An 18,040-nucleotide genomic window follows, 5' to 3' on the forward strand; every position below is an offset into this window, starting at 1 on the left:
TTTAACTCTGTCACCCAAAACTGGATTTTATTCACTAAAACAAGAAAAACCAACACCTAGAAATGCTTTGGGATGGGAGAAGTGACTATGGCATCACTCCCCTGCTATTTAGAATAAAAATAAAGGTCCCTGAATTACAAATGCTGGGAAGCATAGGTAAGAGCTTCAGATATGTAAAATAAAATCTAGTTATTCTAAAAATTAAGTCATGAGTGATCTGTTGTCTTCAGTAGCATTAAATGGCCAGGTTAAAACAAATCAGCTAATGCTGGATAACTCAGTCAGATTAATATGTGGATGCCATATATTTTGTTAACGAATATAAATTTTATTATGTATTATATATAACATTTGATATAAATGTTAAGTTAGAGCAGTGTTTATCAAACTGCAATACAGACAACATAAAAAAGTTTTTACTTATAAAATAACTGTCTACGTTTTATATAATACATTACATATGTCTTATATAAGAAAGGTCTGGTTATAGTCCCTGGATCTCAATCCCTCCCATTAGATTTCATCTTTCCTTCTACTAACCCTAATTTATAAAGTTGATATAGAGAGACCAGGATTAAGTAATCAAGGATAACGTGGGACTCCCAAAAGCTATTTGGGAAAATTACTGGGGGCTCCATCATCTGTTCTAGACATAAATACCGTTTTTTATCTCCTCAATCTTCTTCTTTCATTCTCCTTTCTCCTTTTCTTACTGTTTCCCTTTTTTGGCTTACACTTCTCTCTTCTGTATCACTTTTAAAACGTCTATGTCACCTATTCCTCAAATGTCATAATGTAGTACTATTGGTAGCATTCAGCCCTAAAGAAGTTACCCTCTACTGGAAAGACTATAAAGAACTCATTCAATACTTTTCCCCCCCATCTACTATGTGTCGTTGTGATGCAGGTATATATCTAGATATACAAAAGTAAGACAAAGAAAATAAGTGAAGTTTCTTCCTTAAAGGTATTCACAATCCCATGGAGCTGATTACAAAATAAATTAAAAGAAAGTTAAGTACAAAATGATCACATGGAGGGGCTTCAGGGTGGCTCAGTCAGTTAAGCATCTGACTCCTCATTTTAACCCAGGTCATGATCTCATGGTCATGACATTGAGCCCTGTGTCTGGGCTCTGCACTGGAGGGAGAGCCTACTTAAAATTCTCTCTCTCCTTCTCCCTCTGCCTTTCTACCTGCTCACTCATTCGCTCCCTCTCAAAAAAAAAAAAAAAAAAAGAAAGAAAGGAGGGTGAAGCAAGTAAGTCCTTTCATTTTTAATTAATAGTTTGTATTATATTTTTCTCTTACTCAACACAGTAACTGATACACTTGATGATAGACAGGACTAGGGGTGTGAAAAGCGTCTGATAAAGAGGTGCAGTGATATGTGGGAACCCCAATGGGAGAGCAGAGGTAAAGTCCAATTATCTAAGGGTAGAAAGGCCAAGACTCAAAGAAAATAGGTCAGACCTAAATAAACACCGATAAACCTCCCCACTCTAGATAAGGACAATATTTATCAGTGGCTAAACACCTTGCACATTGCAGTGAGTTGAGATGTTGAAAAGTCACTTTATAATGTCATTCTATTCTACACGTGTTTCTAAGAGAAACTTTTGTTTGAACAATTAGCTTAATCTATAAAACAGCCTAAAGAGTGTTATCTTTGTGTCAACTGAAGGAGGACCTTTTCTAAATAACCTTTCTAAAAAGCCTCAAGAAGTCAGTCTCCAAAACACACACAATGAAGTTAATAAAATATTCTTGCAAATGCAAACTCCACATTCTTTGAAGTGGCTAAATCATTAGCAGATCTGAGAAGCTGCTGTGATTAAGGGCTCCTGCTCAGAGGAATCATGTATGGTTACACCAGTAAATGTTTTGCTCTAATGTTAAAATGCCATAAGAAAGTAAATAGGAAAATTCATTTCTAGAGGCTTAATAATATAAAAATATATGTGAATGACAGACTGAAAAAATCCCAAACTTCATGATTATTATTGTGCTTTACAAAAACAGCTCTACAAAATATTTCAAACCAAAGTCATAGGATTGTAACAGAGGTTACTAAAGTTCTGAGGATCATTAAAGCATTTGAAGATGATAAAAATTAACAATCTTCCTTTCCTAAATCCAAGCACAAGTCTCATTTTCCAAAATCATATTCTAAGATGAGGCATGAAGCCCATCCAGAACATGACCAAGCCCAATGCATCAGTTAGCACTCAATCCTCATTTAAAAACAATCAAAACAGGGGCACCTGGGTGGCTCAGTTGGTTGAGTGTCCAACTCTTGATTTCAGCTCAGGTCATGATCTCACAGTTGAGAGATTGAGCCCCTAGTTGGGCTCAGCACTTAGCCTGGAGCCTACTTAAAATTCTCTTTCCCTCTCCCCCCCGCCATCCCCCACTCACACACACTCTCTCTCTCTCTCTCAAAAAACAACCAAACCAAATATGACAGCTAGAAAAAAAAAAATGTTATCTAAAGAAGAAATACCCTCTCATATAAGAACATTCCCCCCTCTAAAATGTGACAAGTTACTTATAATGAATAGTAACTCCCTCTCCCAGCCCCGCATATGATTCAAAAGATGAAAATAAGAAAACATTATTTCAAACACTTCATCTAAAGCTACCTGAGCTAGAAATCTAGAATTCATTAAATTAACACAGAAGTGCACAGTTTTACATGTTCACTCAAGTGTTAAAATGAATATGCACATTGAGACACGATCTGCTTATATTTTTGGATTCAAGATGCTACCATTTTTTTTTAAATAATTTCAACCTTATTTTATAAAGGTGAAACACATAAACATGATTATAAAATCTAGGCAGAGTGCAATTTCCTATGTTCACTCCCCCCAAACCAGGCAGCTCATCATCTACTTCAGACACGAAAACATACTTAAATCAAAGCTACACACATTTATGGTATGCTTTGGAGTTGGAGAACATGACCTGTTTAGTTAACTTTGTAGAGATGCCAGTTTAAGCAAACAGATATTTTAAATAATTTTTTAAATGTTTATTTATTTTTGAGAGAGACAGAGCATGAGCAGGGGAGGGGCAGAGAGAGAGGGAGGCAGAGAATCCGAAGCAAGCTCCAGGCTCTGAGCTGTCAGCACAGAGCCCAACATGGGGCTCGAACCCACGAATCATAAGATCAAGGCCTGAGCCGAAGTAGGCCACTTAACCAATTGAGCCACCCAGGTGCCCCTAAGTACATGAATATTTAACAATGCTGTTTGATTACTATACAAGTAGAACTTCTCTAGAATGTGCCATATGACTCTCCAATTAATTTTTCACTTCAAACGAAACTTTATAACCTTTATATACCAAGCAAAAGGTTTCTGTGATCTTGAGAGTAACCTGATCATGCTTACTAAAGCATAAAATGACACTAGATAGTACAGATCTAAAAAAAAAAAAAATCTCAATACACTTTTGTCTACATGGAAAGAGTACTGACTCTGGTTCTCTAGTGTTTAGATAAAGAAACCATTAACAAAAGTGCTCAAATTGGTCCTATCTACACAAAATGGGAAAGATGAGAAAGAAAAAAGCAATTTCCAAACCAATAGCAAATAAATTAAGTTCACTCTCCCACCCAAGAAAAAAGTATACAGAAAGTGTAAGAATCATCAATATTCCCACCTCTTTTTCAGTTTTTGCAAACTTAGGTATTCTGCTCCCATTATATAACTGTATGGACAACTGCTCCACCAATATTTTCCACCTTAATCAGAATCATGTTTAGAGCATCATTAAAATTGAAATACATATTTTTGAACATTTCAAACTTAACATATCAGCTTTAGGGAGAAAACAAAAGCTAACACTTGTAAATACGTTACGGCTGAAAAAGTATTTTCACATACATCATCTCATTTATTCTGCTAAACAAGGCATCAGGATTCTCACTTAATAAGGAGAGAAACTGGGTTAGAGAGGGGTAAGTGACAAGCCTGAAGTCAACTACAAAGGGATAAATCTGGAACTAGAAGCCCAAACTCTTAGTTTAATAAAAACATTTTCATTCACTTCTTTAACTGAAGGACCTGGTTAACAGGTCACCTTCTCACCGATTCCCAATCTAACATCATACATGATTTGCTATGATAAAATAGAGTTGAGCTATATTCACTGGGTATGTATCTCAAAATCAAATGAAACTACTCCATTTTAACAAGCATCAGAAAATGCTAATAATATGCAGTTACTACAAAGTTGAGTGATCTGTTGGGATGAGCACTGGGTGTTGTATGGAAACCAATCTGACAATAAATTATATTTAACATAAAAAAAAAGTTGAGAGTATTTTTCAATGTTTAAAAAATATAAAAATCTACCCATAGTAGGCCACCCACAAAATTTTTAACTGAATTTATTTTGATTTAATGATTGTTTATTAAAGGTTTTAAGACTACATATACACTTGAAAAATAATTATTCACTTCTATTACATTTTTATTTAAATGCCTATTGTTTGAAGGGCTAAAAAAAGAAAAACATCGCGATTTTAGTAGTTTCCTGTAGATTAATGAATGCTGAAATGAGCAAACTTCTTTATTCACAATGCCCTCTACTGGTAGCAAAAGTGGTTCTAATATATTTATTACAGGAAGTTAGATCAGTTTCTTTAATGCAGTCCCCCCACCATGGGCCTATAAATTCCCTGGAAAGCTTGTTAAAAATACAACTTTCCTCCATCTACAAAAATATCCACAAATATTGTGATTTCACTACAATCCAGAACTCTCTATCTTTAACAAGTTCCCCAACAATTAAGTGGAGAATCACTGGTTTGGTAAGTTATATCAGCATCTGACTTCCAAAGCACAAGAACTTTGTGAAAAGCTTTTGAAAGGTATTATTATGCCATTTTTACAGATGAATACAGAGGCTCAAGAAAATTTATTATTCCAGGTAACGTGCTAAAAAGTAGCAGAACCACTAATATTTTCTTGTTCCTGGAGGTATTGTGTCCTTGGAGGAAAGAATAACAAAATTATATCATCCTTAAAACTCAAACATTTACTTCTTTAGACACAGCTTATGTAAGTACTACAGGTTATAATTTCCCAATCCTGGCTTGACATGAGAATCACCTGGGGAGTTTGTAAAAATGCTTATGCCCAGGTCCCATGCTCAGAGAAGCAGATTTAATAGGTTTAGGGTCAAGCTGGCCACTGTTCTTTGTTTAAAGCTCCCAGATGATTATAGTCAGCCACTAAACCAGTGGTTCTCAGCCTCTGATGTGCAGCAAATCACCGGGACGACATAGACAACTGGGCCCCACCCCCCACAGTTTTGCACTTGGTAGGGTCTGGCAAGGTTTGAGAATTTGCATTTATAACAAGTTCCAGGTGGTGATGAGGATGCTGATTCTGCCAGTACCTGTTGAGAACCTCGGGTTAAGAAAGTTAACTAGTGCTTCTCAACTTTGGCTACATATTACAATCACCTGGAGAAAATTTTAAACTCCTGATAGCTGGGCACATATTTAAACCAATCACATCAGAAGCTCTGTAGAGAGATTCTGTATGTTTAAAGCACCTAAAATTAAAAAGGTTTCTCTATAGCAAAGGTTTATAAAACCCATCAATATGTAAATGGATACAGATTGGTTTTTGCAAGAGAGTAGTGTAGTATACAATATTTCCAAAGCTTTCGGATTAGAAACCTTTCTGTCTGGGCACATAATTAACAGATCTAAACATGTAGCCTATGGGACAAAGCAGACACAGCTCTGAATGGCCCACAAGACATTCCCCTACGACGTCATCTACTGCCAAACCCTTCCTTCCTCATTGCTTATTTTCCTATTAGAATATTAACAACTCTATTGTAATTTTTTTTTTTTTTTTTTTTTTTTTTGAGAGAGAGACAGCACAAGCTGACAGGGACAAGGGACAGAGAGAGGGGGAGAGAGAATCCCAAGCAAGTTCTGAGCTGCCAGCACGGACCCTGATGCAGGGCTCAGACTCATGAAACCGTGGATCATGACCTGAGCCCAGACCAAGAGTCAGATACTTAACTGACTACACTACCCAGGCGCTCCTGTTAATTTTCTTTTGTAACATGACTGCGTGATTTCCACGAGCTCTTTGGAGTCAGAGATCGCACGGAATTCATCCTTGATGCCCCAGAGCCTGATATGATGTCAAGGATAACCGGTGCTTGATAAACATTTTTTGAGTAATTGAATATAGATTGCTATCCCTACTTTCTGTAGAAAAAAGTAGTGTCAAGAATGGCTTTTGTGCAACCTAGAATGTGAAATAGCTTTTGCATAGCTAAAATAAAAATTGAGTATTTCCCCTCATAAAGCTACTCTTATTTAGTATTGCTTTACATTAAAAAGGGGGGGGGTACTATTTGCACTTAGAGATAATATTTAACTTGCCCTTGGGATCTTCCACCTCTTCAATCCATTAGTAACTTAAGAGTACCAAAAAGCTATTCTTTTTTTTTTTTAAGTTTATTTATTTATTTTTGGGAAAGAGAGAGAGAGCGCATCCCAAGCAAGCTCCACACTGTCAGTGCAGAGAACTGTGAGATCATGACCTGAACATAAACCAAGAGTCAGACACTTAACTGACAGAGCCACCCAGGTGCCCCCCAAAAAGCTATTCTCAGAATCATTTAGCCAACTGTGATCCAAAAAGTGGTACAAATGCTCTGTGCATTAACAATGAGATGAAGTTTCCAAAAACCCTTAAGAGAAAAGAAAAAAAACTCAAAAACTACTGTTGTTTTGAAAAATACCAAGTTTTTAAAATTTGGACATAATATCAAATCAAATCAGTTTTGAGTTTTTGGTTTTGTTTTTTAATCTATAAAGAAGAGTAGTCTTCTGTTAGCAAGCTGCATGTTGAACTCAGGTCAAGCAATTTTGGTATATATCAAAATAATTGCAGGATTAAGCTTTGTATTCTCCTTTCTTGCCGCAAAAGAAAACATCTGACTTTATGCTAAAGTCCATTCTACAGCTTTCTGGCACTATGTTTTCTATATGCTTCAAAAATATTTAAAATAATCACATAAATATAAGTCTCAAAGCATCATTATGTTGCATCTCAAACTTCTTCATTTGGTGGTACTGTGAGACTGTATTAAAATATAGGGGCGCCTGGGTGGCTCAGTCGGTTGAGCGTCCGACTTCAGCTCAGGTCACGATCTCGCGGTCCGTGAGTTCGAGCCCCGCGTCGGGCTCTGGGCTGATGGCTTGGAGCCTGGAGCCTGCTTCCGATTCTGTGTCTCCCTCTCTCTCTGCCCCTCCCCCGTTCATGCTCTGTCTCTCTCTGTCTCAAAAATAAATAAATGGTAAAAAAAAAAAAAAAATTAAGAAAAAAAAATACTAACATATATTTGTATTTAAAGGGCAGTGATAATTACCTAAGCATTATTTTTCAACAAGTAATTACTGAGTGCCCATTATACACCAGGCACTGTTTTCACAGCTACAGCTGCACCATAATGAAAATAAAGTTCTTTACGAAGCTTCAAACCTGGTATGTTTTTTCTAGAAAGGAAAAAACTAGAAACATTCTTGTGGTCCAAACTACAAATAGAGGATTCTTTGCAAAGGAGAGGGAAAAGTGAAATCTAAAGGTCATTAGCTTATAAATCTTGCTGAAAGGCTCCCAGCACCTCTGCAAAAGCTAGTCAACTTAGAAGAAAGAGAAAATAAATGAAACTTCAAAATTAATTAGTGGTTACCTCTGAATTCCTTCAAGAATATCCTTCACAGCTGCCATTAACTTTTGAAGATATACAAATGCTTCCTCAAATGATGCTATTTTTGAAGAAGTCAAAGCTGCATTTGAGCCCAATCTTTGAAATACATCCATGCTAAAATAGAGTGGAAAAAAAAGATACTCATAAGTACATATGCATTATTTATTTATTTAATTTTTTAAATATGCACTATTTATTGTAATTCAAGCATTTCCATTTATAATATATAAAATAAGGTAATATTTATAACTCCTCTCTCATTATCCTGATTTATTTAAATCAGAAATAAAAGACAGTGACTTGTGAATGTCCAGGCTACCATTCATGCAGAGGATCTAGGTCAATGACCATATGCGTCTAATCTAAAGTAATACTGTAAAAGCTATGGGAATAATGTTTCATATCAAAAGACCATAAGACATGCAAGTAATAGTATTTTTTTAAACATTTACTTGTTTATTTTTTAAGAGAGAGAGAGAGGCAGACAGACACACACAACAGAATCTGAAGCAGGCTGCAGGCTCTGAGCTGTCAGTGCAGAGCCCGATGAGGGGCTCGAATCTGAGAACCGGGAGATCATGACCTGAGTCGAAGTCAGATGCTTAATCGACTGAGCCACCCAGGCATCCCTGGAAGTAATACTACTGATCTACATTCAGGTCAGTACATAAGTATTGTCAGTGCTCCAGTACATAAGGATGCAGAAAAGAAAAGACATCAGATTTACCTGTTTGCTGAAACTAGAAGTTATAAATGTTAATATACTTTACTCTGATCATTCCAATTTTAGAAATCTATCACATATTAATAATAATTTTGCATTTGGTAAACAATTAGTAACCATGTAAATGTTCAGCAATATAAAAAGTGCTAAATAGTGAATTAGCCACCTGACGAAATAACAAAGAACAATTAAAATAATACGCCATCTATAAATTAGAAACATAAAGGTATACAAAATTTATTTATATAACATAACAACCACCATATAAAAAGTCAAAACATATGCTGTACTGGGTTGAACAGCATGCCCCCCAAATTCATGTTCACCCAGAACCTCAGAATGTGACCTTATTTAAGATCTTAGTCAAACTTCCCAATAGAATAGAGCCTACAGACACCTGGATTTCAGACTTTACAGCCTCCAGAACTGTGAGTGAATAAATTTCTATGATTGTAAACCATCTAGCTTGTGGTAATTTGCTATGGCAGCCCCAGGAAACTAATATACATGCCTAAAAACAAAGCTGGGTGTACATAACAGTAACAATGTTAACTACTGGGTCACCTTTAGGTAGTAGCATTCAAGGAAGTTTCTCCCCTACTTCACAGTACTTTCCAAAGCACTTTTTAAAATAATTGTGGTAAAATAGGGGTGCCTGGGTGGCTCGGTTGGTTAAATGTCTGACTCTTGATTTCGGCTCAGATCATGATCTCACAGTTTGTGGGATCAAGCTCCACATCAGGCTCTGTGCTGACAGCATGCAGCCTGCTTGGGATTCCCTCTCCCCCTGTCACTCTGCCCCACCCCTGCTCACATTCTCTCTCTCTCTCAAAATAAATAAAATTTAAAAAAAAATTGTGGTAAAATAAACATAAAATTACCATTTTAACAATTCTAAAGTGTTCCAAATTCAGTGGCATTTGGTAGTTCACACTGTCTGCAACTGTCACCACTAACTAATCAAGACTATTTTCATCACTCCAGAAGGAAATCCTGTATTCATTAAGCAGTCATTCATCATTCCTCCCTCCCCCCAGTTCCTGGTAACCACTAATCCATTTTCTATCTCTACAGATTTACCTACTATGGATATTTCAAATAAATGGAATTATATACCATGTGACCTTTGTGTCTGGCTTCCTTCAATTAGCATGTTTTCAATATGCATTCACGTCATAATGGGTGTCGATACATTATTATGACTGAGAAAGATTCCATTTTATAGATACAAACATTTTATGATAGGCCACAGTCTGTTTATCCATTCATCTGTTGATGGGCATTGGACTGTTTCCACTTTGGCTATTGCAAATGGTTGTGAACATTCATATGTAAGTTTTTGTTTGAACCCTTGTGTTCAGTTCATTTGGGTATAGTTCTGTGAATGGAACTGCTGGGTCACATGGTGATTATATATTTAATGCATTGAAGAACCAAAAAATTGTTTTTCCACATTCACAGAAGTGATATATAAAAAAGGTGACGGGTCTGCAAAAGGGAAAACTTAGAAAATCTAAAGAAATGCAATTGTTAATAAGTACAGTTTTACCTTTCCAAAAGAAAAAGTATTTCAAAGCATAAAATACATAGGGCCTACCAGACCTTCAAATGAGCATCTCTACATGAAAGGCTCAAGCATGAATATATTGGAAAATTATACAGTGACTCTGGTACACAATCAGGCATGAGAAGCAATGAAGTGGGCTTTAATAACCATGCGCTGATAAAGCAATATAAGCATTTTTCATGTACTGAAATACTACAAAGTAAAGTCTATTACACAGAAATTACCCAGAATTCTAACATCCACCACAAACGTATATATATTATAGGTCAACTCCAAGGCAAAAAAGTATTCAATTGTTTTGTTTTGTTTTGTTTTTTTAGAGAGAGAGTGTGTGAGCAGGGGTGAGGGGCAAAGGGAGAAGGAGAAGAGAATTTCAAGCAGGCTCCACGCTCAGGGCAGAGGCCAACACGGGGCTTGATCCCTTGACCCTGGGATCGTGACCTGAGCCAAAATCGGATGCTCAACCAACTGAGCCACACAGGCGCTGCAGTATTCAAATATTTTCTAAATGAAGAGAAGATTAAAGCATCTTACAAATGGCTTTAATCTATTTTATTTTGAAAGTGATAATTTCTGCCTAGCATATATGGTAACTTTCAGCTAACAAGAATCTCTGATTAGCCAAAACATTACAAATACGCTAAGACTGGACAAAACAAACACACAAAACCTTTGCTTTATAAGAAAATACAAAATTCCAAGGGCTAAAAATGGGCCCTCAATCTACAGTGTTGTAAATAGAGAATAGATGGTTAAGAAGAGTGCTCCTATTCCTTTGCTGCTAGGACAGATGGTGTTAATCTAAAATAACAGTCGCACTGGACCCTTGAACCAAAATCACACTAAACCGCATACAGTATGACTGGCAAATTATATAATATATATAAAATTATATAAAGGTTATGGGTTTGGGAGAAAGTATGGGAGAGACTGTTGGCCTACTTTAAAATCAGTTGTTTTAAATTATTTTTTAAGTTACTCCAGCAGCATTTAAAGACCTCCTCACAACTGGTCTCTATCTTTTCATTTTACCAGGAACATAGTATTTCATGTGTATCAAAGGAATAAAAGCATTTCTTCCTTTCTTTAAAAAAATGTTTATTTTAATTTTGAGACAGAGAGAGAGCACACGTGTGAGTAGGGGAGAGGCAGAGAGAGAGAGTGGGACAGAGGATCTGAAGTGGACTCTGAGCTGACAGCAGCAAGCCCTCCGTGGGGCTCGAACTCACAAACTGTGAGATCATGACCTGAGCTGAAAAGTTGGGACACTCAACCGACTGAGCCACCCCGGCGCCCTGCATTTTTTCCTTTTGAATAAAAATATTTATCTTCCTTTTCAAAATGCCTTATATAAATTTTCCCTAATCCAAAATGACATTTTCTTAGGTTATTTTAAATTTTACTAAGGCTTTAGGGGCGCCTGAGTGGCTCAGTCGGTTAAGCGTCCAACTTGAGCTCAGGTCATGATCTCATGATCCATGCGTTTGAGCCCCATGTTAGGCTCTGTGCTGACTGCTCTGAGCCAGGAACCTGCTTCTGATTCTGTGTCTCCCTCTCTCTCTGCCCCTTCCCTGCTCATGCTCTGTCTCTCTCATTCTCAAAAAATGCATAAATGTTAAAAAAAAAATTTTTTTAAATAAATTTTACTAAGGCTTTGTATCCTGCTAATTTGTTCAGCCAATCTAGGTGGCCTTCACTGGTTTTTGACATACATGGGAAATGCCTCTCATCAAGAGTTCACATCTGAATCACCTGGAGAGATTTTTTTTTTTTTTTTTTTTTTTTTTTTATGCACTATTGCAGTGTCAGCTCAGTCTTAGCAGACCGAATCAGAACTTCTAGGGACAGAGCCTAGGCATATATATTTTTAAAACTCTCCAGGTGAATCTGATTGCATCCCTATTTAAGCATCACTGTTTCTAAAGCACCGAGTTGGTAAAAGTCTCTCAGTAAGGTAATCTAATGCATTCAACTCACAACCCAAACACTAACTGTCCAATGAATAACAGCAATGATGGAAAACCCTAGAATTCAAAAATTCTTAGAAATTTAGTACCTGTTCTGATATAATGTTGTCCAAACATTCTCTAGGGTAGACCAGATTTTTTGATGCCTGTTGGGCTGGGGAAGATGAGAACCTGAGAAAATGGTGACTTCTTGGTTATTAGATTTCATTAACGAGGTATCTTCTTGCTTTTTACCCACTGTAGTTTCTGAAGGATTTTGCTTAAGTTTTGCCTTGACCTGGGGAAATAAGAATTAATAAATTTCAGCTAGTTCTTCATCAGTAAATGAGAGAAACAGAATGTCAATTGTGCTTACATTGTTCTAGCTTTCCGAGAAATGCTGACTATTCTTTGTCCTTGACTGTGTACACGATGTTCCCAGAAAGGCATCAGAGCTAGAAAAAATATTTTCCTTTTCCACTTATATCAAACAATATTTCCAATGTGTTTACTACAGTGACATCTCTTTTTAATTTTTTTAAACGTTTATTCGTTTTTGAGAGACAGAGTGTGAGTGGGGGAAGGGCAGAGAGAGGGGGAGACACAGAATCTGAAGCAGGCTCCAGGCTCTGAGCTGTCAGCAGCAAGCCTTATCTGGGGCTCGAACCCACCAACCATGAGATCATAACCTGAGCCAAAGTCAGACGCTTAACCAACTAAGCCATCCAGGCGCCCCTATAGTGACGTTTCTTAGCTAACATGCTAATATCAACTTAAGAATACTGTTTGAACACTTTTACATGTATGGCATTAAACTAGACAGAGAACACCTAGGATACAATAAACATGTGTAATCAAGCCTCCAAGCACCTTACAATCCATTAACAAGAATGTGATTGCAAAGGGCTATTATTAAAAAAAAAAAAATCAGAATGGAATGTAAATCTTATGCCACTGAAGAAACCACTGGTTTCTAACTTTAGGAAGTGACAGATTCAGGACTGTACTCTAAGACAAACGGGAACATAAGAAAGTAGAGGCATGAAGACTGGTCAGAAGGCTACTAAAATGATCCAGAAGAGGAGTCCTAAGAACTTGAATTAAGTAGGAAAAGGCAGTAAAAGAAAAAGAAAAACTTTTGCAAGCATTATTTATTTTCATTTTAGAGAGAGAGAGAGAGCACGAGTGGGGGAGAGGGACAAAGGGAGAGAGAAAGAGAATTTTAAGCAGGCTCCATGCTCAGCGCAGAGCTGGATGTGAGGCTTAATCCCACGACCCTGGGAGCATGACCTAAGCTGAAATCAAAGAGTTGGACACTCAAGTGACTGAGTCACCCAGGTCCCCCATGCAAGAAACATTTTTAAAGACTTGACCAGAAAGAGCTAGAATGTATTAAGCTAAGCAAAATAACTCAATCAGAGAAAGACAAACATGTTATTTCACTCATATGTGGAATTTAAGAAACAGAACAGATGAATATGGGGGAAGACTGGGGTGGAGTGGGGGTGGAAAGAGGAGAGAGAAAAACAAACCACAGGAGGCTCTTAACGATAGAGAACAAACTAAGGGTTGATGGAGGGGAGGTAGGTGGGGAGATGGGCTAGATGAGTGATGGGTACTAAGGAGGGTACTTGGGTGTTATATGAGCACTGGGTGTTATAGGTTATAAGTGATCAATCACTGAATTCTACTTCTGAAACCAATATTGCACTGTATGTGAACTAACTAAAATTTAAACAAACAAACAAAAAAAATACTGCGGCTTCCACTAGAGCCTCCAGGAAAGGAGACTGCTGGCTGTATGCCCTAGGCATGCATTCCACTGTTCCAGTCTACAGGGCCTCTGCATTCCCCCTCCCCCACCTTTACAACTCCTCCACCCAATGCAGTCCCTAGAGAAAGCCTTGGGAGTATAACAGGGAAGCTCAAAACAAGGCTCCAGGGTATGACAGTCCTGCTAATGGCTGTCACCAGTATCAGACTGTAGCTGTCGCTCAGGTACAGATTAGTCTGAAGGAATGTGAGGCCAGCTCCCACTTAACACCTGTGTCTGCTCTGGTCTCACAGCTTCTAAGATGGCAGTATATTCACGGGTCACCCCTGTGAAATCTGGCCACATGTCTGGTGTTGGCGGAGATGAATATGGCATCAAGGTCTCACTTCTGTTCTAGGAATGGATGGTTTGGGGACGTTGGCTCCTGTGTAGGCGGAATGGAGATGACACTTATGGAAATTTGCAATGTTTCACAGAATTTTAAGAGCTGACAATTCTCTTAGCATTCTTGTCCTGGACTTCTCAAATTGGGGTAAGTAATGCTATAAGCAAAGTTAGATAGACTTGGCTAAAGTCTAGATTCAGGGAACAGGGAGACTCTAAGATTTTTTGAATCTGGATGCGTAGAAGAATAATGGTACAAATAATAGAAATATAAAGTGTCCATAAAGTAGAAATCGATCAAACCCCCTTGATTATTATTTCTCCAAAGAATATAAAGACACAGTTTTATTCAGTAAAAGTCAAACATATAAACACATCAACACATCACAGATACATGTGCAAGACGTGATGAAAATGCTATTTTAATGTGCCACATTAAAACTGCAGTTTTAAACAGTACATTAAACTATGTCTTGCTGATGAAGGAAAACACACTGAACATGCCACATAGTGCAATAGCAGTAAGCCATTTAATGTATATTTATCTGTATTTCTGGATTTTTATGGCCACCTGAGGTAAAGCCAAGAAGGGCTGGTTACAGAAAAGAGGAGAAACAGACTACAAGTTTGTGTTCAGAATGTTGTCTGTGAAGAATAAAAAGACATTTAGGTAGAGATAGCTAGCAGGTAATTGGATATGCAGATCTGCAGCCTACAAGACACAGTTGGGAACTGTTCTCAAGGGAGACAAACCTCTGAAGTAGACGAGATTGTTAGGAGAGAATATAGCAAAAAAGAAGGACAAGGGTAGACGAATTGAAGGAGGGAGGGAATTAGCAAAAAGAAAAAAAGAGATCAACGAGATAGGGGAAGAGTCAGAAGTATTCAATAGCAATAAACGCCAAAAGAGAGAAGTTTCAGGAAAGAAAGGGTAGACAACATCAAGTGCTGAAGAAAGGTTGAGAAATGAGAAAGAGTAAGAAAGAGTGAGAAAAGGGTGCATTTGATCATTAAGAAGGAAATGATAACCTAATTCACTTACCAGAGTGTGGAGGTAAAATTCTACTTGTGAAGGTTTAAGGAAGAAGTGAGTGAAGAAATGGAAACCATGGTTATAGATTGCTCTTTAAGAAGTTTGGTGGTTGACAGAAAGAGGTAGTGCAGTAAATAGCATGGACAATGAAAAATATTTAAGCATATTTTATTTTATTTTAGAGTACACACACACACACACACACACACACACACACACACACACACGAGCAGAGCAGGGGAAGGGGCAGAAGGAGATGGCTAGAGAGAATCCCAAACAGCACTGAGAGTGGAGCCCTATGAGGGGCTGGATCTCCTGACTGTGAGATCATGACCTGAGCTGAAATCAAGAGTCAGATACTGAACCAACTGGGCCACCCAGGTGCCCCTAAGAATATTTTAAATATTTATAAATAATGATACTGAGCAGAATAAAGTGCTATACTATTGATTCAAATAATTTTTTTTAAATATCACCTTGGGGGAGGTGTGCCTGGGTGGCTCAGTGGGTTAAGCATCTGACTCCTGATTTCGGCTCAGGTCATGAGCTCACAGTTTGTGGGTTTGGGCTCCCATGTTGACAGAGTGGGGCCTGCGTGGGATTCTCTCTCTCCCTCTCTCTCCACCCCTCCTGAGCTCACCTAAAGCAGGGCACAAGCTCACCCAAAGCTTGTGCTCATCCAATGTGGGACTTAAACTCACCAACTGTGAGATCATGACCTGAGCGGAAGTCAGAGGCTGAATGACTGAGCCACCCAGTCATTTTTTAAAAATGTCTATTTATTTATTTTGAGAGAGAGTAGGGGAGGGGCAGAGAGAGGGGGAGAGAGAATCCCAAGCAGGCTCCAGCACTGTCAGCACAGAGCCTGATGCGGGGACTGATCTCATGAACTATGAGATCATGACCTGAGCCGAAATCAAGAGTCAGGTGCCTAAGTGTCTGAGCCACCCAGGTGCCCCTGTATCTATTATTTCAAAGATTTTATTTTTTTAAAATAATCTCTCTACCCAACGTGGGGCTTGAGCTTACAACCCCAAGAGTCGCATGCTCCACTGACTGAGTCAGCCAGGCATCCCAGAACTCTGCATCTATTAGCTCTTTTAATCATCACAACTAGGGGCGCCTGAGTGGCTCAGTCGGTTGGGCGTCCGACTTCAGCTCAGGTCACGATCTCGTGGTCCGTGAGTTCGAGCCCCGCGTCGGGCTCTGGGCTGATGGCTCAGAGCCTGGAGCCTGCTTCCGATTCTGTGTCTCCCTCTCTCTCTGCCCCTCCCCCATTCATACTCTGTCTCTCTCTGTCTCAAAAATAAATAAACATTAAAAACAAAAATCATCACAACTACCCTATCAAACAGATACTATGATTATCCATATTTTATAACTGAGACATAGAAAGGGTAAGTAACTCATGCAAGGTCATACAGCTGGTAAGACTCACAAACAGGACTTGACCTTCAGCAGTCTGACTCTGAATGAGGTTATGATCTCTCTCCAAAATAAAAGTAAATGTTACCCTTTTCTATCTTTGGGTGCAGGAAGACAAAAAGAAAAAGTTATTCTTTCTGGTTTTGCCTGTTTACATGAATCATGAACTATAACATATGCATGAATGAAAGACATATTTTGTTCTGAGATATGTTTCTTAAATCATCACATGCTGCCTCTTTTCCTCAGTTCTCAAATAGTCACGTATGCAAGTATGTAGATGGATTCCTTTATCAAACACCTACATAGCATTCACTCTGTGTGAGGCACTAAGTGCTTTACAAGTATCAATGTATATTTAATTCTCGTGACAGTTCTGAGACACAGATTATTATATTCATTTTACAAAAGAAGAAATTAAGGCTCAGAGGGGTTAAATAACCAGAGGTTAAAGACATAACTAGCCAGGATGGGGATCCTGAGGCATGTAGGTCTAAAGTTTAAGAAGACTGACTTTCATGATTCTAACATCCTGGCAGAGCAAGCCTTATTTATTTGTTTGTTTTTTGATGGTTGGAAGGCTTATAAAAGAATACTGTAGGGGCACCAGGCTGGCTCAGTCAGAAGAGGGTGTGACTCTTTATTTCGGGGTTGTGAGTTCGAGCACATGTTGCATGCAGAGATTACCTAAATAAATAAATAAACTTAAAAAAGAAAAAAGAAAAATGTATGTCTCCTTTTCCTGTTCCACCTCATTTATATAAAAATCTCGAAAATAATTGGTTAACTTTCCATTTTGTTTTCTCACAAGCCTTCTCAGAAGCAAACAAATGAATATCCCTATTTTCCTGATTTTCTACATTTGGTAAATAAAGTTTGGGGGGGATTATTTATTTTTTTAATTTTTGTTGTTGTTATTATTATTTTACAGTTACTGTATTCAGATACCCTATCCCTGGAGGTAATCTATTTGTTGCTCAAGTTACTGAGACAGGACTAAGTATTTAGGTCATATACCAAATAAATCTAATGCACTCTACAAAACAACTCCTACCATAAGTGTATTTTACTTTAAATGTTTAATTTTATTTTAAAGTAATCTCTACCCCCAATGTGGGGCTCGAGCTCATGACCTCAAGATCAAGAGTTGCATACTCCACAGACAGAGCCCACCAGGTGCCCCTGAAAGTATATTTTAAAAGCCCAAGCTAAATCACAAAGCTCCTGGCTGACTCAGACAGTGAACTGTTTCTAAACATGAAAATAAAGGAGAAATGCTTCAGAGCTCTCATTGTGGAAACATCACAGGTTGTTTCCAGCAATCACATTAATGTCAGGTGTTAAGGGAAAAGCACTAATGAGGATATAGATTCTTCACCAGTGGCCTTCATGAATCTCTTGCTAATGTAGCAACTGGAAAATCAGGATCCAGGAAT

The 18,040-nt window shown here is 37.9% G+C and overlaps 1 protein-coding gene across 6 annotated transcripts in view; it reads right to left on the reverse strand.

Annotated features, from left to right (window-relative positions):
* Nucleotides 1-18,040, reverse strand: part of SWT1 (SWT1 RNA endoribonuclease homolog) — a 106,343-nt gene that overhangs the window by 38,995 nt on the left and 49,308 nt on the right. For all 6 annotated transcript variants that reach the window (XM_042925307.1, XM_042925306.1, XM_042925309.1 and 3 more), the window contains exons 15-16: nt 12,099-12,286; nt 7,734-7,865 (exon numbers count right to left, since the gene is read on the reverse strand). In XM_042925307.1, coding sequence (XP_042781241.1) covers nt 7,734-7,865; nt 12,099-12,286 — 320 coding nt within the window. The remainder of the gene's footprint in view (nt 1-7,733; nt 7,866-12,098; nt 12,287-18,040) is intronic.

This window comes from Panthera leo, chromosome F3 (assembly GCF_018350215.1).
Source record: "Panthera leo isolate Ple1 chromosome F3, P.leo_Ple1_pat1.1, whole genome shotgun sequence".
Classification (NCBI taxonomy): Eukaryota; Metazoa; Chordata; class Mammalia; order Carnivora; family Felidae; genus Panthera; species Panthera leo.